This window comes from Protopterus annectens, chromosome 8.part1 (genome assembly GCF_019279795.1).
Source record: "Protopterus annectens isolate FY-2018-M chromosome 8.part1, PAN1.0, whole genome shotgun sequence".
NCBI lineage: Eukaryota > Metazoa > Chordata > Ceratodontiformes > Protopteridae > Protopterus > Protopterus annectens.
Genome location: NC_056742.1, coordinates 359379339 through 359405059, shown reverse-complemented (window position 1 = coordinate 359405059; position 25721 = coordinate 359379339). Strand labels below are relative to the sequence as shown.

Sequence of the window (25721 nt, the reverse complement as noted above, 5' to 3'; positions counted from 1 at the left end):
AGAATGAAACCTCTGCTTATCAAGAGATGAGCATTATGAACTCGTGCACTCATGCAGCCTCTTAAAATGACCACCACAACTTAGAATGGGAAAAATGCACACATATCCCTTCCCCTTATTTATATATGCTAACTTTACAGTTGCATAACCACAAGGAAGACAGCAGCACCCTGAAATGTTAATGATCTCATGGTGTGTTCCACATATAGAGATAGTATATGGTCAAAGCACACATAAGAAATGTCATATCCACTTTTGTAATTTTTGGAAAAAACAATACAGGTCAAGATTACAGCACTAAGTGATAGAAATAAATTTTCTGCAAGTGCTCAAATTTTAAAATATCAATACTTTTGCAATCATAAACTTCAACTTGCACAAATGAAAGGTTAAACAATGGCTTGATAAAACAACCACTTAGCCAAAGTTACATGAAACAAGTACATACCTTCCTAGCAGGAGCATGATTGGATAGATTGTGATAATAGAAATGCCAAACAGTAATCTTCCAATGATGATTACGACATCATTTCGTGGATACGACATCAAAATGTCAGCGGCTACATCCGCGCCAAAGGTTAAATAACCATAAGCACCTAAGAGATATAGTTTACATAAAAATCATGAAGCATTCTAGTTATATCATTTAAACATATCATTTTTAACCGGCTTTGAGATGTTAGAAGTCATACAGAGAAACGTCCAATACTGATTTGTCCTAATTACCAATTCACCACAAACAAAATCTTTGCTTTCACTTTTTTTAAACAGGAAACATCTTTATTAAATTATCACCTATGACACAGGCCATCACGCATTTATATAAATAAAAATAAACCATACTGGCAATTTTAACTGCAAACGTTATACAATCTATCCAATCATCGTCAGTTAAACATTAAACAGCTCATTCAAATCCTGCCTGCTTTTAAACCTCATTACTACACTGTAGGTACTGTTCCCACAATTCCCATTTTTATTTGCTCCTGTCTTTTTCCAAAGATCCCATTAGCAGTGGTTTCATCTCTGTTACTATATTCACTACTTCCAGTACAGTTGGTTTAGACCTTGATTTCTATTTTCCAGTAATTGCTTTTTTGGCAGCCAGCATAGTTAGACTCCGCAAGGCCTTACTATGTCTAGGCAATTCCAATTCTGTATCACAGCTCAAAGTTATCCCAGTTTGCTCACCCAGTATTTCTGATATAGAGTAGTCTGCAGAGACTTTTTCAAGTCTGCCAACTTAGTACACTCCCAGAAAGTATGTTCCTACTTTCTTCCCCATCACACTTCCAACATTTGCTATCTACCTAAGGAAATATTATTTGGTGTCTACTTAGGGTATAAAAATACACAAGTAAACACTTCCAAGTAAGGATCCTAAATCTTCTAGACTCGGTTGCATACTTGGGAGACATGCATACATGCCTCATTGTTTCTTTGCGAATTACTTATCCAATCTCTCTTCCAATACTTTCTAACCTCCTATGATTGATTCTTACAGTTATCATGCAATATTTTATATGCTCTACTAATTGTTCCTTTTTTTAACAGCAGCTTCTGTTCTAGATTCTACTAAAAACTATCAGTGCTGGCCTTTCACTAGGATCCCCCTATTTATTTCTCTTTGCCTATACTCTGATATCAATATTTGATAGGGAAGGCAATCTCTAGCCTGCAGTCCAAATAAATTCTCGGCCTCATCCCATTCTAGTATCTTTCCATCTCTAATTATTTGCTCCCAACTGGTTCCTTTGCCAGTTTTCAGCGATAAATTCCATCCCCCCCTCTTGCTTATTGTCTCCATTAAAGTCAGGGAATCCCAAACCACCCTGCTCTACTTAAAGAATCAGGCTATCCCACGTGACTCTTGCCATCTTCCCCTCCCAGATAAAATCCTTCACCTCTTTATTAATCGCTATCCACAACTACTGCTCTGGTTGATAAAAAATATGCCTGACCCATGTATAAAACTAAAGGGACTAAACATTTTAACTGCGTGTATTCTGCTACCCATATCCATAAAACAGCTTCTAGTTTATCAGTTTTTGTATTATCTTTTTAGTCTCTTCCCACATATCCTTAGCTGCCACATCAGAATCCTTTTAATCCATACTCCGAAGTACTTCACTTTATTATACTTCGAAGTACTTCATTTTATTATGTCCCCATAAATATGGATAATGCTAAACCAATTCATGTGTGAGTACATAGTTTACAGCTATTACCTTTGTTTTAGCTTCATTAATTTTGTATCCTGAAAAGGCTTGAAATTATCTCAAAACATATTAAAAGTGAAAGCTTAGCGGTGTTGTAGAATATGTTGAATAAAACTAGGTTACCACATATCCTTAACTGCCACACCAGAATCCTTTTTAATCCATATTTCTAAGTTCTTCATTTTATCATGTCCCCAAAAATATGGATAATGCTGAACCAGTTCATGTGTGGGTACATAGTTTACAGCTATTACCTTTGTTTTAGCTTAGCAGTGTTGTAGAATATAACTAGGTTACACTTGCCCCCCACTTTAACGCATCATTTTTCTTTATTGTCTTATTATGAATAATGCAGATGAAAAGTTAGATTTTAAGTATGTGTTCATTCCATTTGTTCACTAGGGCCTGTTCAAAGACAGATCCCAGTGTAAGCCCACAATAATATCGACAACAATAAAAATAATTCAACATTTATTTTTGGGGCCTGGTCCATTCTACTGAAAGCCATTTCATTGAAAGGACAATATATCAGAATTGCTCCCTACAAAAAGGCATATCCCAGGGATTTTGGGGAGAGCAGACTGCTACCTATTACACAAAATGAAAAAAAAAAATGTGTAAGCGTGAAATGGTGTACAAAAGTACAGCACTTCAATTTATGGGGAGCTATATTCAACTGAACTTTTAGTACAGCTGAATGAGTAATCTGCACCTATAGATATTTATAGAATCAGAATGAATTAATGAAAAATCAAAGTGGATAAATATTATATATAACAAACCAGGCGGAAAAATCCAGTTTTTTTCTGACATAATGCTGAACATTCCTATGTTGACCTGAGAAATAAATGCAGAATTGTTTAGACTCATCTTTGCTGCTTCCTCATACAAGTTCATAGTTTCTTGCTAAACTTTTTGTCAAAGGAGTGCATCAAGCACAGCCACATGTCCTAATACTGCAGACGACCAACAATGTCACCTGCTTGATAGACAAGGATGGCCTGTTCTGGAAATGGAGGATATGTTGTGTTGGGTATGGGTCATGACATTTGGTTTTGCTGATGTAGTAGTACAGGTTTAAGTCACAAGAATGATTCCATTTAAGTAAAGGAGTTTAAGGAGGGCTGGGTCATTCTTAACACAAAAAGCTAAGCAGAGATTACCCTCAGGAGTTTGGATGAGAGCGAGTAGGGGGCTTTTACTCTATTAGAGTAGCTAAAGGTACAGAAATCAAAGATCTTTTTGGTGCGGAAAAACTGAGGTCTCTCAAGCTGGTTTAGGTACTTAGTGAGATACATGCTGAAGGGTACTTTATATGCAATGATGGGCCTAACAAGTAATGAATAAAGTGGGCCTATAACTTCTTTGGACCTTGATGAGATATCACAAAAGATAAGCTGGGCAACACAGAAGGATTTTCTAACAACCACAGAGATGTGCTCATCAAAGAGGAGCTTATCATCAACATGCATACCCACATCTCTTATGACTGTGTCAAACTTATCTGGAATGTTATCGATGTGATTAGCCATAGTCATGTGACCTTTACCAAAGAAAACTATGATGCATTTCTTGATATTAAGTGTAAGCCCATGATTAATACACAATGCATTTGTTTGCTCTAGCTGGAAAATCTGAGAATCAGAAAGGGATTTAATATCCACCCCTAGTCTGCAGTCATGAGCAACCTAAGTTAGCCACAGTCCCTTGATGTTCAGTTTTATATCAGAGAAATATATGTGTGTGTCTCTATTATACACACACACACAAACTCACACACACATACACATTTACCCTTTTCCCAACAGTATTGCGATCTTGGAATTGGTATATATAATTTGCAGGGGGTATGGGGGGTGCAGGGGGGAATATCCCTCAGCAAAAATGTAAAAAAGGTAAATATTTGTGTTTTTTTTTTTTTTTTTGAAGTACAAGTTTTTAGAAACTCAGTCATATGGTCTCGACCATATCAATTTCGAGTTTCTGAAAACTAGATCTTCTGACAAGCCATATTATATATATTTAAATATATACAAACACACACACATATACAAAGATAAGACCCAAGACAGCTTATTGTGGGATACCACTGACAGAACTTCTCTGATTATAATAAATACCTCTTACCTTAATGGTATGGGATCTCTCATACAGCCAACTGCCAATCCAGTGGATTATGTATAGATTAGTTTTGAGTTGGGAGTTAATAAAGCATGGGGGGAATACTGTCAGAGGTCTAGACAAGGTCCAGATTAGCAGTGTGGAGAGTATGTCCCTTTTCTATGGCCTCAGTAAACTTTTCAAAGAGATCAACTAGTTTTGTCATCATGGTCTGCCTTTTACAAACCCAAACGGATGTGCCTTCAGGGATATAAGGTCTTTATCATTGTTTATTAGGGCTACTGAGAGCACCACAACTGCCATTTTCCCATACCTCAGGGACATAACATCTACGGAGTCTTAAATTTAAGAGTTGGTGGAGAGGTTTTTCTAGGTGAAACTTTGCACTTCTCAGCAGACATCTAGAGATATTGTCAGGCTCCATAGAAATAGTGCTCTTAATTTTGGAAAATGCCAAAATGACTTAATCCAATTTTATCTTAAGAGAGGAATGGATAGGCTAGAGGAGACAGTTGATGGAATGAAGAGGGAAGAGAATTTGTCTGCAAGAATATTAGCATTGCCCTTGGGATTAAAAAATAAGGTACCATTGAAGATAAGTTCATTATACAATTGTAGGTTACTTCTAACCTTCCTCATATAACTGAAAACAACCTTGTGCTTTTCTTTTGAATTAATTGGTTACAATCTTAAGTTCATAGTCGGAATGCATTTCCTAATGGCAGGCTTGAGAGAATCCTTGTTTATTTTATTTCCTTTTTTATAATTGTGAAGTTCACCTCTTTTAATGATATTCAGCAGCTATTTATTTTTATTATAGAGTTTATTGTTGAGGTAGATCCACCTTGTGGATCTAGTTCTAAATTTGCCATTATGCTTATGCTAGACTGGTACTAATGCCTCTCTATGTCTATCCAAGATGGAGTAAAATTTGGAGCAGTACGCAGAGGCCACAGTTACAGGGTTTGTCATGGAACTATGTCATTTCTGATTATCAATATAATTAGTAACTAGTGAATAACTGATTTGGGAGTAATTCCTAAAAGTTAGAGGAGTTATAAAGTGTCAAAAAGCAGGCTTTCATACAGCAGATCACAGCAAGATGGTCAGCTTTGACTAGGGAAGTTATAACCAATGGGATGGTGCAATTGGGAGAAATATTTGTGAGGACAAGGTCAAGAAGATTAACACCTCTGATGGATGGGGGGGGGGGCTAGTTTGGTGAAGTTCATTGGCATTTGCAAAGCCTAGAAATGCTGTGGCATATTTGTTGTTGGTAGCAAATGTTTGCCAGTTTATATGCGAATAATTGAAGCCACCCATAAGAAAGGTATTTCGTTTGATTGTTATCTAACTGGTTAAGGTATTATGCATGCTCTAAAAAGGCCAGAGATCCATAGGCTATAATGTTATAATTTTATTTAGTATAACTAAGACTTCAGCCAGCCCCAGAGTTGTATTATGGAACCCGTTGAGAGACACGTGGTTACTAAAATACAGATTCTTCTGCACAGCTGCCAGTCGATCTGAATGCATGATATGCATTGTACCCTGGAAAGCAGGAAGTGCTATCACTATAATGTGCAAATGCGAAACCTGGGTATATGCATGCAGCTATGCTTGGAACAATGAATTGGTACAAGTAAAAAAAAAAGTCTTGCATCCATATACACATACATTTGTGATTTGTCTGTGCATTTTTATCTAATTTGATAATTTACCGATTGACTGTTGCTTTCCTGTGAATGTGATTTTACTGAAAATATCATTATGTTCTCTTCAGAATTAATGCCTGTCATTTTCCATGTATTATGTTTAATCAATATAGGTTTGCCTATTTCTTGGTCTGGGTCATGGGTGTGCCTACTTCTTGGTCTGGGTCACAGTCACTGGATCAGCTTACATAGTCAGTATAAAATAGGTCGTAACAGTACAGAGCATTATGAAATCTTTCTGCAAATTACTAGGAAGGAATCCAGAAGGCAAAATTAATTTAGCCTGGATCATCAATGAAATGCTATAAATGCTTCATTAACATAGTTCATAAAAAAATAGGCAGACTGGTCTCTGTATAAACAACATGGGGGAAGGAGAGATGCCAACATGCTCCTTTTTGCAAGCATTAAACAAATAAGTTGAAAATAACCATAGGGAATCCAAGAGAACATGCAGTTGGAAAATCTTTGACTTTCGGTTAAAAACACAAAAAGAAAAATCTAGCAAAGCTAGACTTTCCACTGTGTGATACCTTAAACCTCTTGTATCAGAGGCAATATGGGATATATGCAAATTACCCCTTAAGGATTTCAGGTGTTTCAGCTAAATGGTAATTCTGAATGTCCATGACTTTTTCTTTTACTTTTAAGTCTATTTATGCCTCTGATACAAGAGGTTTAAGGTATCACACAGTGGAAAGTCTAGCTTTGCAAGATTCTTCTTTTTGCGTTTTTAACCAGTTGGTTTTCCTGTGGGACCTTTTTACTCATTCTTTTAGTTTGTTAGTTGGGATATTTTGTAGACACCCTAATGTTTATGGATATCAGTTGAGTATGACAACCCCGTGTTTCCAAAAGTCAAACAAACATTCCTCTTAATGAGCTGATGATGCCATAAGAGGGCAGAAACATGCATGCCCACAGCGAGAGGGAGTTGGCTTTATTGGCCTGAAATTGTCCATAAATAGACTTAAAAGTAAAAGAAAAAGTCATGGACATTCAGAATTGCCATTTAGCTGAAACACCTGATATCATCAAGGGGTAATTTGCATATATCCCATATTGCCTCTGATACAAGAGGTTTAAGGTATCACATAGTGGAAGGTCTAGCTTTGCTAGATTTTTCTTTTTGTGTTTTTAACCAAAATGTTTGACTTTTGGAAATGTTACTTATGTTTTTAAATTAAACAGGCCTGTGGGACTGTTTAGCCAACCCATTTCAACCACAAACCCAACATGGTATAATAGAGTATGCTGCACACAGTGACTTTTAGATTAAACAAAAAATTAACACAGTAACAACTTACTCAATTATCTAAAGAGACAATCCCTACATGGATAAATATAACCAAAATATGATGTCAGCGCTGTGCAGAATGCAAATTTGGGTAATCTAAACAATAGGTTCATAGGACAATACTAGGTCCAGAGGCCCTTATATAAGCCTAACAAAGAATTTTGCCCATATTCCCATAAAGTCAGCACCTGTTTCCCCTGTCTAGCAGGGACACAGGTGGGATCCCAGGGATGTATTTTCTGTTTCCCCATAAAGTCATCCAGGTTCCTCTTAAAGAAGGTTAGTGAGGTACTCTGCTTGACATGGAGAGGAAGTCTATCCCACAGATGAGGGAGTCTTTGGGAAACAAATCTATCCTGCCAACAGGTTATATTAATGTCACAGACCAGGTTGAGGCCTTGCATATGGGTTGTGCGAGTGGAGATTGGCTCGCAGATATGCAACAACTCCATCAAGGCTGGGTCTGAAATAGCCTTGTATGCCAGACACAGGTCATCTCTGAACAGTCTGTATGAGACTAAGTAGAGAGGCAGGGCTGTTAGCCTATCTGTATAGATAGGTGTTTGAGACCAAGGGATTTTCCTGGTCAGGAACCTCTGTGGTGTCTCCAGCTGCTGCATGCGCTTTGCAAGGTACATGCCAAAGGGGGCACTGTACTCGATACTGGGTCTGATAAGGGAGCAGTACGGGGATGTTATGACCGCCTTGTTCCTGGATGAAATACTCTTACTTATGAGGTGGGCCATGTAGAATGCCTTTCATACACTGGAGGCAATGTGGTGGTTAAAAGTCAGGTTGCTATCAATCTGGGTGCCCAAGTCCCTCACGACTGATTGCATGCTTAGTACATTGTTATTAATGTGATAATTAGTGGGGACCCCATTTTCTCAAAGGGGATAATGATGCATTTCTTGGCATTTAGTTTAAGGCTATACTTTTGGCACCAGTCTGTTTGGGTAAGGCCCTCTTGGAAGATGTTCACATCACTAGGGGAATTTAAGACAGCGCCCAGCTTGCAGTCATCTGCAAACTTGGTCAGCCACAGAACACCGGTTTTGGCTAGCATCTCAGAAAAGTATATCTCAAGCAGAAGAGGCCCCAAGAACTATTCTTAGAGTATGTCACTCATTATGGGTCTACTACTAGAGGTGGCTTCCCTATTTTGACTGAGTGTGTTCTATCAGTAAGCCAGTTAGCTACCTATCTGGTAACATACAGACTGATGCCTAGCTGGTATGCCCAAGTGGGGAATAGTAGCAAAGGCTTTGGTTAGGGCAAGGTAGGTGGTGTGCACCATCTTCCCCTAATCTGTGGCTTTGGTGACTGTTTTGAAGTTGACCAAGTTTAACAGGCATGATCTTCCTTTGACAAAACCAAACTTTGTGGGGTCAAGCATTTGGAGGTTCCCAATGTCCTTGTTTATAAGGTCCATGATAATGCATTCCATGACCTTGCAGATATCAGGCTAGTTAGGTTGATGGGCCTATGTGTAGAGGGAGACAGTGGCCATCATCCATTTGGTTGGGATGAAGCCAGTGCTCAGGCTTTGGTTGAACAGGATGCCTAATGGTGCTGATAGCTCATGCCCAAGTGCATATAAGACACAGCCCGGGATGTTGTTGGGTCCCATGGAGGATGTAATTTTTGCTTTTGAGAGGACATTAGACCTGCTCCCTGGTGATGAGGGGTGATGGGCAGGTGCTGGGGATGTTCTGGTTTACTGATGGGGGGACAGGAGGGTTAAGTTTTCAGTGAACCTGTCTGCCAGCAGGTTGGCTATATCTATGAAATTTGTGCAATATGATGTTCTTGACCACCAGTTCAGAGCAGATTTGGATGTTACCTTTCAGACTGCAGACTTATGTGAAGAAGATCTTGTGATCGTGCTTAGTAGATGTGGCCAATTTGGACTTGAAGTTAGCCTTACAGAATTTCACAAGTATCTCATTTGCTTGTTGAGACATAGGAGAGATTTCTTCCAACTTGGCACCTGCTCCTTCTTGGTCCTGGACAGCATTTTTTTCCTTTTCTTATAGGAGTTTGGTTATTACTGTTGTCCACCAGACAGGTTTACTCTTTCTTGAGGACAATGGTTTGGTCCTGTCAGGTATTGCTGAGTCCAAGCAGCTATGTAGGTGCTCATATAGTTTTGTGGTGTAGGCTTGGACATTAGTGTTAGTTCCAACTGAGGGGACAGTGGCTGTGAAGCTGCTTATACCTGCTCTCAGGAGGCTGCAGTCAGTTTTGTTTGACCCTGGCAAGGGGGGTCAGGGGAGATGCTGACTTTGAAAGTGATCACTTTATGGTTGGATCTTACCAAGGAGGATGACACTCTAGGGGTGTCACATTGGCTACTTATGTTGCTTAGTACCAGGTCCAGGATATTTTCACCTCTCGTGGGGGGTGCTGACCAGCTGATTCAATGCATTGGCAGTGATGAGGCAGAGGAATCTCTGGGCATTCATGTTTGGGCTAGAATAGGTCTTCCACTCTATGGTTGGGTAGTCAAAGTTACCCAGGATCAGGGTTGAATCTTGATGGATTCAAGTAAGTCCAAATAGGTGTAGTGGGCATTCTGAGTTATGGCTGGGGATCTGTACCTAGCTATGATTTGAGAAGGTTTTTGTCAACAGTTAACTGCACCATGAGTGTCGCTTGTGTGTCGTACTGTTTGACCAGCCTGGAGGTGTGTGTGTCTTTGATAAATACTGAAACTCTGAACAAGCAAATCAAGATCTCCCTTTAGAACAGGTTATCTTGAGGCATTTGGAGTGCCTGAGGAACCGGAATGCTAACCAACAAACATATCGGCAACCATGGAGGAGGACACCGAACAATTTCCAGTGGGGGCAGAGGAGATAATTAATTTTGGTAAACATCGTCAAAAAGACGGACTATTGGATATGAGTGGGTATTTGGAGGGACCTGACATTGTTTCTAACTATGAAGGTGACTTTAAGCTTTATAATTTTACAGAGCTGTCTTTTGGTATTGAGCATTGCAAATTACTTAGTAAAGCTTTTAACTTTGTACCTTATGTCCGGGCTAAAATAGAGAATGTCATTATTGATTTTAAGATGTATTTAAGAAAACTGAACTTATGTTTGTTCTTTAGGGGCAACGATGGCTTTGACAGACCACATGAATTAATTCATAGGAATACTTTTACTCCTCCTTTGCAAATGCCACTTATTTTTGAGAAACTTTGTGAATTTGAATTTAGGAAAATCTTACAAAATTTAGATAACTATGGTCACAACCTCACCCAAACAGAATTCGATCTACTTAGGAAACTTTGTTCGGACAAGACTATCATGGTTATGAAGCCCGATAAGGGTGGGGGTGGGGTTGTGATTATGATTAAAGTGGATTATTGTAATTGAATGAACAATATGTTATTCGATGACAGTACCTATGAAGAGGCTTCTTTAGACATGGTTAATATTTCTTATGTTAACATTGAATATTTGTTGAAAGATCTAGTTGATCAGGGCACTGTCAGTTATGATGACTACATATTTTTGTGCTGTGAAATTACCACTGTTCCTGCAATATTTGGGCTTCCCAAAATTCACAAAAATATTGTCGATCCCCCATTAAGGCCCATTGTCAATCCCTCAAGGGCTAAGATAAATCCCTTAGCAAAATTTGTGGATCTTAAATTGAAGAAATGTTTGAATGCACATATTAATTTGTGCAAAGATTCATGTGACTTTTTACGAAAAGTTAGAAATTTAACATTTCATGAAGAAATTACTGTTCTTACCATAGATGTGGTGAACTTATTTAACAGTATCCCACATGATGTAGGTATTGATTGGTTTCAGGATTATTTGCATCTAGGAAATTTTTTTAACAATGATGTGTTTGTGTTTACCACTCTTATGGAGGCAGTCCTGAAGAATAAATATGTCTATTTTGAAGGACAGTATTATTATCAAAAATGTTGTGTTGCTATGGGGGCGGCTTGAGCTCCTATTTTTTCAAACATTATTATACTCGAATGGGAAAAGATACATCTTCAGGGCTCTTATTTTGAACAGTTTTGGGCCACTTATTGTCAGTTTTTGGACATTTTTGTGGCATCGAAAGGGCCTCATGATGAAATAATCCACTTCCTTGATTATTGCTAACACCACAATATTTTTTTAAATTCGCCCATACTGTTAATTCAAACACCATCAATTATTTGGATGTTGAAATTAGTAAAGATTATTGTAACAAAAGATACGCAAGCAACATTTATAGAAAGCCCATGTATTCCAACAGTCTTTTACACTTCAGCAGTTGCCATCCATACCATCAAAAGATAGGCCTTTGTTAAGGGCCAGTATGTTAGATTGGAACGGATGGTTTCCGAAAATAATTGTTTTGTACAGGAAAAATTGAGGGCTATGCTTACCAGGTGTGGCTACCTGGGATCTTTGGTGCAAAATATTTTTGTCGAAGTGAGTGGAAAAAGAGCTAACTCTGTTTATAAGCCCATTTTGAGGGACGATGAGGCTAATTTGGGGGATATGGGCACCCAACAGTGCAGTGGTGACGGCATATTTTTACGTGCATTTATTACCACCTACAGCACTGAATACTCTGATATAGTTAATATTTTAAGAAAAAATTGGAATATTTTTTCTTGTTTTGAGGGTGTTCTTGAACATATTGGTAAAGAACCCAAGGTGGTTTGCAGAAAGGGTAAAACTATTAAAAATTATCTTGAACAGGTTAACAACTGTCATTATAGAAGATTTGGGACCCATAAATATGGAACGTTCCCAATGTCCCTATATTAGGGAAGGCGAAACATTCAAGCTAAATGATATACTTCTAAAACCTTCCTTTTAGTGTAACTGCAACACTTGAGGGGATTGTTTATGTGGCTGTGTGTAGTCAATGTGTTGGTTTCTATGTGGGTAAGACCAAAAGACATTTTAGAGACAGAATTTATGAACATTTGTTAGATATTAGGCATTTTAAGATGAGTAATGCATTGGCAAAACATGTTAGCCAACAGCCTGGGCATCAGTTTACATTTTTTGGCATTGAAGTGGTAGAAAAGAATCCCAGGGGGGGCCCATGGCAGGACATATTGGAGGCAAAGGAATTGAAATGGCAGATTAGACTCCAGGCCCTTAACCCCCGTGGGCTCAGTGATTATCTCATCTAAGTATTAACAGTATTCTAAAGCATAGGTCTTACTCTGTGTAGATTTTAATGTTGTGACACACTATTTTTTCCATGGGTTTTAATTACGACTATAGTCTTTTAAAGTCAATTTTGAATATTAGTTAGTTAATGGGTCAGGTGATTTGTTTTCAAAAAGTATTTAAATGTATTTTTTTAGATGTTTAATTAGATTCTGAGGAAGTCTTTTCTTACAGCCAGACGAAAGCACTAAATTTGCTGTTGAAGCAACTTATATATTTATCTGCTGGTGAATAAACTCAACGTTTTTTATTAGAAGCGTGGCTTCTACTTGGAACACTTGGACTGGTATTTCATTTTTGCAGTTCATGTTTGGTGCTGAAATATTGAAACTCTACTTCCTTTGGCTTTGTAGTCCTCCGTTTGGGGTCTGAAAGTATGGTAGGATGGGTAACCTGGTAAGGCTGGGGTGCTCTCCGCAGCTTTGAACCAGGTTTCAGTGACTGCACAAATGTCAGCATCTTCCAGGATGAAGAATGCTTGCAATGAGTGTAGTTCCATGTTAAGACTCCTATCGTCCGGTCCCATTGATGCTGTGTTTTTGGGTTTGGAGAGGGCTGTTTTAACCTGAGTGTCTGTGATTTCAGGGACTCTACATTCTTCTGGTATGGTTATGGGCCCTTTTGGGGATGAGGGGAGGGTGAAGATTGCAATGATCCTGTCTGCCAGGATGTTGGCAATATCGGTCAGTTCAGTGCATTTTGTTCCATTCTGCACTAACTCCGAGCAGATCTGAGCATTGCCACTTAGATTCTTGACATAGCTAAAGAATGCCTTGTAGTTATCTTTGGAGTCCAAGGCAATTTGCCTTTCAAAGCTCGCCTTGGATGATTTTATGAGGGATCGTAGTTTCTTGCTGATACTGATCAGGGATGTCTTCCTTTTTGGGATTTTACTCTTTTCTGTACTCGTTTCCTCCTTCTATTGTATAGCTTGTTTATGGCAGGAGTCCATCAGCCCAGTTTCCTTTTCTTGGAGGAGTGAGTCTTGCTTTTGTTTGGAATAGCATGATCCATGCATTCTTGTAGGTGCCCGTAGAATGCAATAGTAAAGGATTTTGCAGCTTGGACAGCATTACCCTTTAACATGGGGGCTTTAAAACTTTCCACCTCGGTCTTAAGTAATGTGAAGTTTGCTTTTGAAAAGTTTTTCATGGTGGTTTCCTTGACCAGGGGTGGGGGCGGAATGTGGATATCCAAAGTGATTTGGTTTATGGTCAGATCTAACCAGCGAGGGGTTGACCTCCGGTGTGGAACACCGGTCGCCCATGTTGGTGATGACCAGGTCCAATATGTTGTCACCTCTGGTGGGAGTGTCAACCAGTTGATCCAGGGCATTTGAGTTTATAAATTCTAGGAAATGTTGGGCAAGGGAGTTAGTACTTGAGTAGTTCTCCCAGTTAATGTTTGGGTAGTTGAAATCACCCAATATTAGGGTGTTTGGTAGGACCTTTATGTTTCCCAGTGTTTCCAGAAATGCGAAATGGGGGTCCTGGGACATGGTGGGTGATCTGTAGCAAGCTACAATTTGAATTGCAGTATTGCCTGTTGTTAGTTGCATGTGGATGATCTCTGAAGCATTGTGCTGTGCCACTAACCTGGAGGTGTGGGTATCCTTGATGAATAAGGATACTCCCCCGCCTTTTGTTTTTCGGTCCGGGTTCTATGGCCAAAATGTATGGTATGAGTTGTAGCCTGGTAGTGCTGGAGTGCTCACTGGATCCTTAAACCAGAGTGCCTCAAGTGCGTGCATTTTGAGGTTTAGACTTCTAGCATTGAGTAGCATTACCCTCAGATTTTTGTTACTTATGCTATTTACGGTGGTGGGTTTGTCTAAAGGTGACAGGTGCAAGCTGTCTCTAGCGTGGCTTGTTGAGCATGTCATCCCAGGGGGACAGACACTGGATCCCCTTTGAATGACACCAGAAACTTGGCAGATTGTTGAAATTGATCATTTTTTCTTTATACAGTTGTATCATTCTTCGTAAGGGCAGGATGCTACTCAGGCACTGGATCCCCTTTGAATGACACCAGAAACTTGGCCGATTGTTGAAATTGATCATTTTTTCTTTATACAGTTGTATCGCTCTTCGTAAGAGCAGGATGCTACTCAGGGTCAGGGTCATACCGTCCTGGACTACATGATCAGAGAGCTCTTCCATGTCTCTTTTCATGTAGTCCAGGGAGGTACGGCTCAGGTCATTCACACCAACATGGACAATGATCAGACAGCCTTGACTAAAAAGGCACTATGGAGGTGGCAAGAGCCTTGGCCAGTATTCAAAAGCCTAAAGGTGACAGGTGCAAGCTGCCTCTAGCGTGGCTTGTTGAGCATGTCATCCCAGGGGGACAGACACTGGATCCCCTTTGAATGACACCAGAAACTTGGCCGATTGTTGAAATTGATCATTTTTTCTTTATACAGTTGTATCGCTCTTCGTAAGAGCAGGATGCTACTCAGGGTCAGGGTCATACCGTCCTGGACTACATGATCAGAGAGCTCTTCCATGTCTCTTTTCATGTAGTCCAGGGAGGTACGGCTCAGGTCATTCACACCAACATGGACAATGATCAGACAGCCTTGACTAAAAAGGCACTATGGAGGTGGCAAGAGCCTTGGCCAGTATTCAAAAGCCTAAAGGTGACAGGTGCAAGCTGCCTCTAGCGTGGCTTGTTGAGCATGTCATCCCAGGTGGACAGACACTGGATCCCCTTTGAATGACACCAGAAACTTGGCCAATTGTTGAAATTGATCATTTTTTCTTTAAACAGTTGTATCATTCTTTGTAAGGGCAGGATGCTACTCAGGGTCAGGGTCATACCGTCCTGAACTACATGATCAGAGAGCTCTTCCATGTCTCTTTTCATGTAGTCCAAGGAGGTACGGCTCAGGTCATTCACACCAACATGGACAATGACAGAGTCATATTTGTACTTGTTCTGGAGTGACCAGAGTGCTTGTGTTATGTGGCGGATCCTGGCACCTGACAGGCAGCTAACAGTAACCTTCTCCTTATTCAGCCTAGTGAGTGGGACGTCAGTGTGCCCGACTATAGAGTCACCAATTACTAGTATGTTTGGTATGTTAGTTTTGCTTTAAGGGCTGTGATTGTGTGGCACGCTGGTTTTGTGAAGTATGCATTTCATGGTTTGTGTTGGGGGGGGTGGAGGTTGCTTGGATGTCTGCTTTGGAGGTCGCTGTTGCTTTTGCAGATTTTTATTTAGAGCCTCTGAGTATGCTTTCATGTATTTGTGTGTTTTTTGCCAGTGCTGGTTTAATGGGTCTATGTGAGACTGGTGGTGTGATGCCAGTATTTCCCTTCTCCTGTTGACTGTCTGATCCAGTCTTGGGTTGAGAGAGCTTAGCCTCCAGATTGGCTGTATAATTGCATCTCTCGTATGTATTAGTGTTTGGTGGTAGGAGGAGAGGGCTGTCTGTATACATGAGGCAGTTGTAACATTGCCTCAAAATGCCCAGATTCACCAGTTGGACTGGAGAGTACACCTGAAACCTTTGGACATGCCTGGATAGGTACAGTGAACTGTTTTACTGAATAGCTGGTAAGGTCGAAAAGAGAGCCTTGTCCTTCTTTACAGTATAGGGAGGGTTAGTGCTAGGGTTTATAAGTGCTTGCTATGAGTTTTGAGCAAGTGCCGGGCTGAGAAATGAATGACTTGAGTGCTTAAGTTGAAAGTTTGTCTAGTTCCAAGGAAAAAAATTGAAGAGGAGACTTTGTGGAGCTGGGAATAGCTATACCCTAGCTAACCAGTGCTGGAAATGAACGAGATAGAAATTAGCCCAAAATGGCCAATAAACTACTAATTTCTGGGCTGAAACCACTCCTCCAGGGACAGATAGGCTAATCAAAGCTCCCCTCTCTCACAGGTGAACAGAGAAACTTTCTTCTATCCAAGTAAGTTATGGGCAAACACAGAGATTTGTAACACATCCCTGAATTCAGCACTAACCTGAAAACTGGACTATACTAGCTTAGAAAGGCATAGAAACAAATATATATATATAGATATATAGATATAGATATAGATATAGATATATATATATATATAGATATATATATATATATATATAGATAGATATAAAAATAAAATAAAGCAGATACAATAAAAAAAACACTTTAAATGCACAGAAAAGGATGATTATTGTTATATATCTCAGTTCAAAGTTGTAGTCAATGTCCCTACTAATAAAGTAGGAAAAAACACAAATACAGTAAAAGCAGATGAATAAAGTGCAATATATATATATATATATATATATATATATATATATATATATATATATATATATATATATATATATATATATAGAGCAAATGAACAAACTGATTAAAATAAGTTACCCGATTAACCAGAAAAAAGCTCAAAACTGAGCCCTGTTCCAATGAACAAACTGATTAAAATAAGTTACCCGATTAACCAGAAAAAAGCTCAAAACTGAGCCCTGTTCCAGCAGTCTTCAATCAAACAAGTTTCAACTGCACACTCCCGCTACTAGAGTGCAGGGGAACCTTCTCCAAAAAAAGATGGCCTGGATCAGTGCTCAAGTTATACAAATAAAGCTACATTCAGCAGGCCTGAATCTGGTCCTATGCTACAGCAACAAGGTGCACGAATTTCAGAAAGAAACAGTTCAAATAAGCAGGCACAATAAGCCTGTGACCAGAAATTCCCAGCTCAGAAGGCCAGAATCCAGCCTCTCCTCCTACAAGAGTGCAGACCACAAACCTTCTTAATGTACAATAACTGGCCTGAAGCCCAAGTGATTAAACCAGAACTAATACACTTTTAGAATAGCAGACACTGAGCCTTCGATCAGCAATTCCCAGCTTAGAAGGATGTAAGCTATCTGTCCTGCCACAACAGTGCAGACCACAAACCTTCTTAATGTAAAACAACTGGTATGAAGCCCAAGTGCTTAAACCAAAAGATTTAGAACAAAAGAATAATTTGGTATATATTTAGTAGATGTTCAGGTCAGAAATCCTGGCCTACAGTTAACTTAGCTTGCAGATAACTGTAAATGGATTGTTATTCGATCTTCAACTAACTCTCAATTGCTTCAACATGGATTAGAACATATTAACTGGTGCAAGGTCAATGGTCTCAAATGGCATGTAAAAACGTAGCATAGTTCATTTTTTTAAACAGTTACACTTGACATATAGGAGGATACATCACTCCATTAGACACTGTGGTAAAGGATCTAAGCACTCTTGTTGATAGTTCCTTAACATATGATCATCATTTCTCCACAATAGTTTGGAAAGCCTTTTATCCTGCTCATTTAATCTCCAAAGGCATCTCCACTGGATCCAAAGTCTTAATTCCCCTTTACTAGTATGTAATCAGACTCATTACTGAATAAAATTAACCTTTTTTTGTGTATTTGTCTAAACTTGTCATACAGCTTAAGGGACCTGTCTGTGAGAAACAAAACATGTTGGAAGGGCAGGTATGTGACTTATTCGTTACCCTTTCACTGGAACAGACTCCCCCATTCAGGTGAAATAGAGCTCTTCCCTAACCTTATTCATATTCGGTTTGGACCAATGGATGGGAAATGGCAAATTCGCCCCTGGCTTGTTACCTGCAGCTCTTATGGGCCGGGATAGTTTTTAGATTCCCTAAGGCACAGGCATATACCAAAGTTATTTTCTGCCTGTGGATATTGATAACTGGGAAAATTGGGGCATGAATTTCTGGTCTTAAAAAGGCTCTAGGGTCATTGTCCAAATAACCTCCTATGATCCTAAGATCAATGGCCTTAAAAATCTTAGATATCAGTGAAGACAGGAAGCCCTTTCGCTATTCTTATTCTCTTACAGACTCCGCCATAGAGATCTGTGTCTAGCTTTTTGAGCCATGAAAGGTACAGCCTATATTTGACCTCCTATTCCTTCACAGAACTAATGATACTTCAAATACTTCATTAAAGGAACAAAACTTTCATCAGCAGATAAGTAAAATACGTTGCCATGATAGATTCATATCCCAACAGGTCCCTCACCTTTGAAACAAACTTCCACTACATGTCAAGCAGAGTAGCACCCTTGCCACTTTCAAGGTAAACCTAGATAATTGGATGGGGAGTCGCAAGTTCTTCCCCAGCCTACCTTTTCTTCCCCTCCCACTGGTAGAGGAAACCTTTGAATATGTTTTTTTGGTTAGGCTTGAAATGGTGTTCAGACTGATTGCCTAGAAATAAAGTACAGTTTGTTTCATATACAACAAGCATTCAAATATTATCCATTATTTTACTTTTTAATGGAATCAGTTATTTCAGTTAGTTTGGATTTCTTAATGCATTTTATGGATTGGTTTGTTTCATTCAGGTCATATCTGTAACTTCACAATAATTTACCCAGAACTTTTAATTATATCATATTTATTTACATATATACTTCTAGAAAGGGACAAAGGCACGTGGACAGACAATACAAACAGTCTCTGTACACAGAAAACAAAAGGAAAACAAGATGGTATTCAGTATTCTGAAATACATCAGAGTAAACATTGCAATGTTTTTCAACCTGTAAGCATGTAAACACAAAAGGGAAATATTTCATTGCAAAAATTAAGATGCACAGGAAGAACTTGCATTAAAATAAAATCTGCTAGGTTTGGGAAATATGAGAAAGAAAGAAGACAAACTCTAATTTCAACACTATTACATTGTTTCTTTTTCTTGTGTTTTTTTTTTTTTTTTAGATACAAGAAAGGAATACCGACTGTTTCCATTGTAATTTTTAAATGCATTAATGGACTTGTCCAATGGTCCTTTCTCAGAATTGTCAGAGTATACAAACTGAAACAAAATGCAGTACAACAAAACAATATTAATTAATTATTCATTATATCAGCTTGTACTTAACATTCAAGGAACAGTTATAAGATCTATGGGTACAGTATTCAATAAAATGTGCTAGAAACCTTTATATTGCACTTTTCTAAAATAAATTGTTTACATACTGCAGTTGTGTATATTGGAAATTGCATGTTTTTGTAAATCTGTATTAAAATTTCATCAGGTAAAATATATATTGGTATACCTTCTATAAGTATCACATTTTGTGTTTTAGTCAGGAGTGGGTGGAGAAGAGTGTCAGGAGTGATTTGTGACAGACGAGTACCAGTAAGAGTGAAAGGGAAGGTCTACAAGAGGGTAGTGAGACCAGCTATGTTATATGGGTTGGAGACAGTGGCATTGACTAAAAGGCAGGAGTCAGAGCTTGATGTGGCAGAGATGAAGATGTTAAGATTTGCACTGGGTGTGATGAGGATGGACAGGATTAGGAATAAGTATATTAGAGGGTCAGTCCAGGTTGGAAGATTTGGAGACAAAGCCAGAGAGGCAAGATTACGTTGGTTTGGACATGTGCTGAGGAGGGATGCAGAGTATATTGGCAAAAAGATGCTAAGGATGAAGCTGCCAGGTAACAGGAAAAGAGGAAGGTCTAAGATAAGGTTTATGGATGTGGTGAGAGAGGACATGCAGGTGGTTGGTGTGACAGAGCAAGATGCAGAGGACAGGAAGAAATGGAAACAGTTAATCTGCTGTGGTGACTCCTAATGGGAGCAGCCGAAAGAAGTCAGCCATAAAGCTCTTTCACTCTGTCATATAACAGTAATATAAAAAGACTCAACTTCTGCATCTGAGATATTATTCATTAGTTTTACCAAACTTCCTGCTAAATACAAACTAAAATATTAATACATTAACCATATACAATTATTCATAATGCATTTAGATGTCATTTTATTGATTTTTAATACAATTACTTATGAAGCAAATTTACCACCCAGCTGTGTAATATAGTAATGAAAGAAAATAATTCAACTATAATGGTCAAACACAGAGGTCTAGATGACAGTTTAGTAGTTTTACATAAATTGTGTGAATTTCAAACGGTCTAGTTATACTTAATATGTAAATGTTTTCCAAATATCATTTTGATAACTCAGATATTTTTGTCACATATGGGGCATCACAGTAGCCAATCCAGGGAATACAGCTATGTCTGCAAACATGGTTTGTGGATCAAACTTCTTACATATTAGTCATCAACTCTTCAAGAATGACTTAAGTAGCTCTGATAGACCCTACATTTTTGTTTAATCCTTGGTACTTGTATTCAAGTTTTACTACTACTGTCTTATCAACCCTATAGGTAAATACATAGACCCACTCTCAAATTTAAATTTGTATATTAACATATTGAAATCCTTAGCCAGATCTAAACAAATGTCAATTTTTTGTTCCTGAAGCTATGCAGTCTTGAAAAATATGATTAAACAAAGAGAAATATGGAGATTCGCTGTATTTTAAATCCCCTCTCTAAAAACCCGTATTTGGTACCATTCATCATGTTAGAGACTTCCATGTATGCTTTTACCTGACTGCATATACTAAAGAAAGAGGTGCCAAAACTATTTGGCAATAGTTTTTTAATGTCTTGATTACCAAGGTGGTCATCTTCTAAATTTGAGTGCGTTTCCTTCCAAGATGGAATGTGTATTTATATACTATGAAGTAAGACCAGAATTGTCCATTCCAAAATTAAAAGTCTTAACTTAGAGCCACCATGAACATTTGAAAGAATTTTACTGAATTTGCCAACTGTATAAACTTTTTTCAAAAACTGTAAACACTGAAATAGAAAAGGTAATATTTTTAGAACTGCGTGGTTACTCAGATGTAAAACAACAGATTCAGTAATTAAACAAGTCTGTCTTATAATGTCAGTGTCTGGGTCCAATCCTAAACTCATTCAATGTCTGTGAGGAGTCTCTCTGTTCTCCTTGCATCTATGTGGATTTTCGCCACATATCCCAGTAGCTTTATACTTCCTAGATGAAAAAGCTGGTTTACTGGATATACACTACACTGCCCATGTTATATTTCCCTTAACTTTGACTTGTGGCCAGGCCATGTCTCTCTAAAGTGCTTGTACTGTGCATGTAGTGGGCACTTAAACTGTGACTGAGATGATCAATAAAGGTCATCTTGCTATGCATCTGAAATATTGTGGTACAAAGGACAGTTAATTGCTTGCCCCAGTGCAGAGAGCAGTACAGTATTGCACATCTCCAGATCTCCTTGTCATAATCTGGAACATGTACCCAGATGCCCAACACATCACTCAGAGTTTATCCAAAAGAAAAGACAGTTACGTGAGGTACTTACCATAATAACAGATGTCTGAATCTTTTATGACCTCACAGCGATTTAAATTTTCTTCTGTATATAGTCCTTTTAAGAGGGTGTCCTCCAGGAGTTGCACCTTGTTATTTGCATAGATCATATCTCTGATTTGCTTCCTGGACTGTGCCTTCACATGAATTAGTTCAACACCCATATTTATGGGGTTATGAAAAGATGAGGTCAATAGATTAGAAAATACTCTGTTGTGTCAGCTAAGGATATGTGGAAAGAGACCAAGTAGAAAAAAAAAAGATTGTATACTAATAGTCATGGATATGGTCATCAAGATACAGGCAATGAAAAATGTTCTTAGCTTCTTTAGTCCTGTACATCGGTCAGTCATACTTTTATATCAGCTAGAGCAAAAGTTGAGAATGATAGTTAAGCATTGAAAATTTTATTTGGGATGGGAAGACGGCAAAAGAAAGTGGAATACATTGATTCTTCCTATTGAACAAGATGGTTTAGGATCACCGGAGTTTAACAAATATTATACAGCTACAGAACTCAGACTTTGCTTATATATTGCACAAGTAGAAGGATATAGAGCAATATAGTAAAAGATGATAGTGCAGCAAGATGGAAGCATGAGGAACACAGAGAAATTACGGGTTTTGAAAGCCAGCCTTCACAGAGAACAGAAATATTCATACAGAATATAAAGTGATGAACAACATTATCAAAACTAAACCAGTGAGGGAGTGGAGAGAAGAGATGTTGCTAGGGATACATATAAACAAGGAGGGCAGAAAACAGGCATGAAATGGCAAGTAGTAACTGGAGAAAACTAACAAAGGAGACATGCAAATGGAAGCAAAAGGGATAAGTGGGAAGAAGTCAAGCAGGTGTTTGAACTGCTAATCGGAGAATGCCTTCCATATCAGGGAAGGCTGGCAGAATACAGACACAGAGAAGGGGGGAGGGACCAAGTGCAAGTCCAGCTCTGGTATGTTTTACTGGAGTCAAAAACAGAATACGCCATTAAGAAAAGAAGAATTAGTGATTAATATAAAATACTACATAATAACTATATAATAAAACAATCAGAGAAGATTAGAAAAGACTAGGAAGGAAGATTAGGAGAACAAATTATAAAAGAAGAATGGGAGGAAATTCATTAAGTCATTGAAGTATGTTAAAATGTCCAGATGATTTAGGATATGAAGTAGCAAAATAGGTCAGGAGATGGGTTTAACTGAAATAACAATGGGAGCAATTTTCATAAAAATAAATGGTGCATTCGAGAACGATATAAAAAGCAATGCCCAAAAGGATAACTGATTGGTCAGAACTGAAGAGTATAGGTGATCTGATGCATGAACCAGCTACGCCACAAAAAAACAGCCAATGCCGTAATACAGAACCCTAAGCTCATTACCAACCAAAAAACAGCAAAGGCACTGTACAGGTGCAAGACAGAGTCCACCAGTGTACTAGGATAAAAAAGAAGTTATGTACTCACCATAGCATTCCATGTTTGTAGTCTATCTCGCCCTTCATTCTTACATATGGGTTCGGAGCCAATCCTTGGCTCCAACTTGGACTATTACAAAGCTCAAAGTCTCTTAGTTGGCTCGTGGCTAGGTAGGTATTCCATAGTGCACTAGTACAATCCCCAGATCTTGTTTGCTGCTAAACTATAGAAAGATAGAAATAAAGTTATCTAGAAAGAACAATAAAGAAATGTCTCCACCCTACCAAGGTAACACTATCCTGTCTCCAGATCCTTTTAGGATGGGGTAGGTGGGTGGGTCCCTAAGATCGAAGGGCGAGATGGACTACAAACATGGAACGTTATGGTGAGTACATAACTTCTTTATGTTCTGTAGTCCTATCTCGCCTTCATTCTTACATATGGGACAGCGTCCCTAGCACCTTATTCTTGGGTGGTTCACAGGAAAATACTCCTGAGTACCATGGAACCAAAGGAGGCTCTACCCCTTGAAGTCAGATCCAATTTGTAATAAGTAATAAAGGTATGAGGGGTAGCCCTAGTTGCTGCTGCACAGATACTGTCAATTGGAACTCTGGCTTGGAAGGCAGCAGATGTAGACTGGGATCTTGTAGAATGAGCCTTATTTTTGAACAGTACAGTCTTTCCATTGGAGGAGTAAATGAAGGAAATGCAGCTCGAAATCCAATTAGATAGGGTCACTTTAGAGACTGGCAGACCTATTCTAGATTCAGAAAAGGATACGAACAATTGATCTGACTTTGAGTTCCTTAGTCCTGTGAAGGTAGAACCTAACTGCCTATGAACATCGAGTTGATGAAATTTGTATTCTGCAGTGTTGGAATGATTAGGGAAAAAATACAGGTAATTCTATGGTTTGGTTCAAATTAGTGTAAGAGCAAACTTTAGGGATAAAGGAAGGATTTGTACAAAGGGAAACTGTCTTTGTGGAAAATCAAATAAGGAGGCTTAATCGACAGTGCTTGTAACTCTGATACTCGTCTAGCTGATATGATGGCTACTAGAAACAAGGTCTTTCAAGACAGAAACATCAATAGACACGAATGTGCGGGTTCAAAGGGCAGGGAAGTTAGTTTGGACAGAACGAAGTTTAGATCCCAAGGAGATACTGGTTCCTGAAAGGCAGGTCTCAGCAAAGTAGCACCTTTAAGGAAGGTTTTACATAATCTGTGGGACATCAGGTTAGATTCATGTTGTCCCAAATGAAAGTTAGATATCGCTGCCAGCTGGACCCTAATTGTGGCAACAGCTGATTCCTGATGGAAAAGTTCAGACAAAAATTCTAAAACCATAGGAATGGATGTTGTGTAAGGATCTATATTTATTTCTTTAGCCCAGATAGAAAACCTTCTCTATTTGCTAGTGTATAACTTCCTAGTGGAAGGTTTATGAAAAGACATAAGGATGTTGGTCACAGCAGGTGAAAAATCATGAAGCCTGACTAGGGATGGAAGTGAAGCAGTCACGCTGTCAAGTTGAGGGTGTGGAGGCAGGGGTAAAGGGAGCCTGACATGCGTCAAGAGGTCTGATACTGGGTCCAGAATCCATGGATCATCTAGTAGATGAGGCCCGAGAAAGGTGAACCAAATCTGACGAGGCCAGTAAGGAGTGATGAGAAGCATTTTGCTTCCCCAATAACTTTGCTTTCTATATCACTTTGGATATGAGCAGAAAGGGAGGGAACGAGTCCCAGCAGCCAATCGTGAACAAGTGCATCTCTCGGTGACTCCCCCAGAGGTGGGGATGAGGGAGAAGTAGCTGCTGCATTTGGAGTTAATCAGACTAGCAAAGAGGTCGCAGCAAGGCTGTCCCCATTTGCGGAGGATCTGTTCCGCTATTTCCTGATTCAGAGACCACTCGTGAGGCATCAAGATTGCCCTGCTGAGCTTGTCGGCTATCACATTGGTTGTCCTTGGGATATGCATTGCTACTAGAAAGCGTTGGAAAGATATTGCCCACTTCCAAACACAAACAGCCTCTCAACAAAGGGGGTAAGATATGGTTCCTCCTTGCTTAATATACCATACCACTGACCTATTGTCTGATTGGATTGCTATCGTCCCTAGAGGAAGTCATGAAGTGCTTGCAATGTTAGAAACACTGCTCGCATCTCTAGGACATTGATATGCAGGTGAGGCTCATGATCCTGCCACGTGCCTTGGACAGTCCTGCCTAGATAATGCCCGCCTACCCAATCTGTGAGGCATCCGGGGTCACAGTAGCAACGGGTTGGCGAGGAAGGAATGGAGTGCCTGTTGTCAGCTGGTCGGGTTGAATCCACCAACAAAGGTCCTTTTTGCAAGACTCTGTTATGATGATATGGTGAGAGAGAGGCAGTTGTTGAAAGGACCACTGGGAATATAGAAGCCATTGGAGAATGCGCATATGCAATCTGGCTAGAGGGACTAGTGTTATGGTGGAGGCCATGGTCCCTAAGAGTTTCAGCACTCTTTGCCTTGACTTTCTGTAGA

At 39.1% G+C, this 25721-nt stretch overlaps 1 protein-coding gene across 1 annotated transcript in view; it reads right to left on the bottom strand.

Moving 5' to 3' along the window:
• The window catches only part of LOC122810356 (putative sodium-coupled neutral amino acid transporter 8), a 755867-nt gene that overhangs the window by 102166 nt on the left and 627980 nt on the right, over positions 1-25721 (bottom strand). The window contains exon 9 of the mRNA XM_044081937.1: positions 449-596. Coding sequence (XP_043937872.1) covers positions 449-596 — 148 coding nt within the window. The remainder of the gene's footprint in view (positions 1-448; positions 597-25721) is intronic.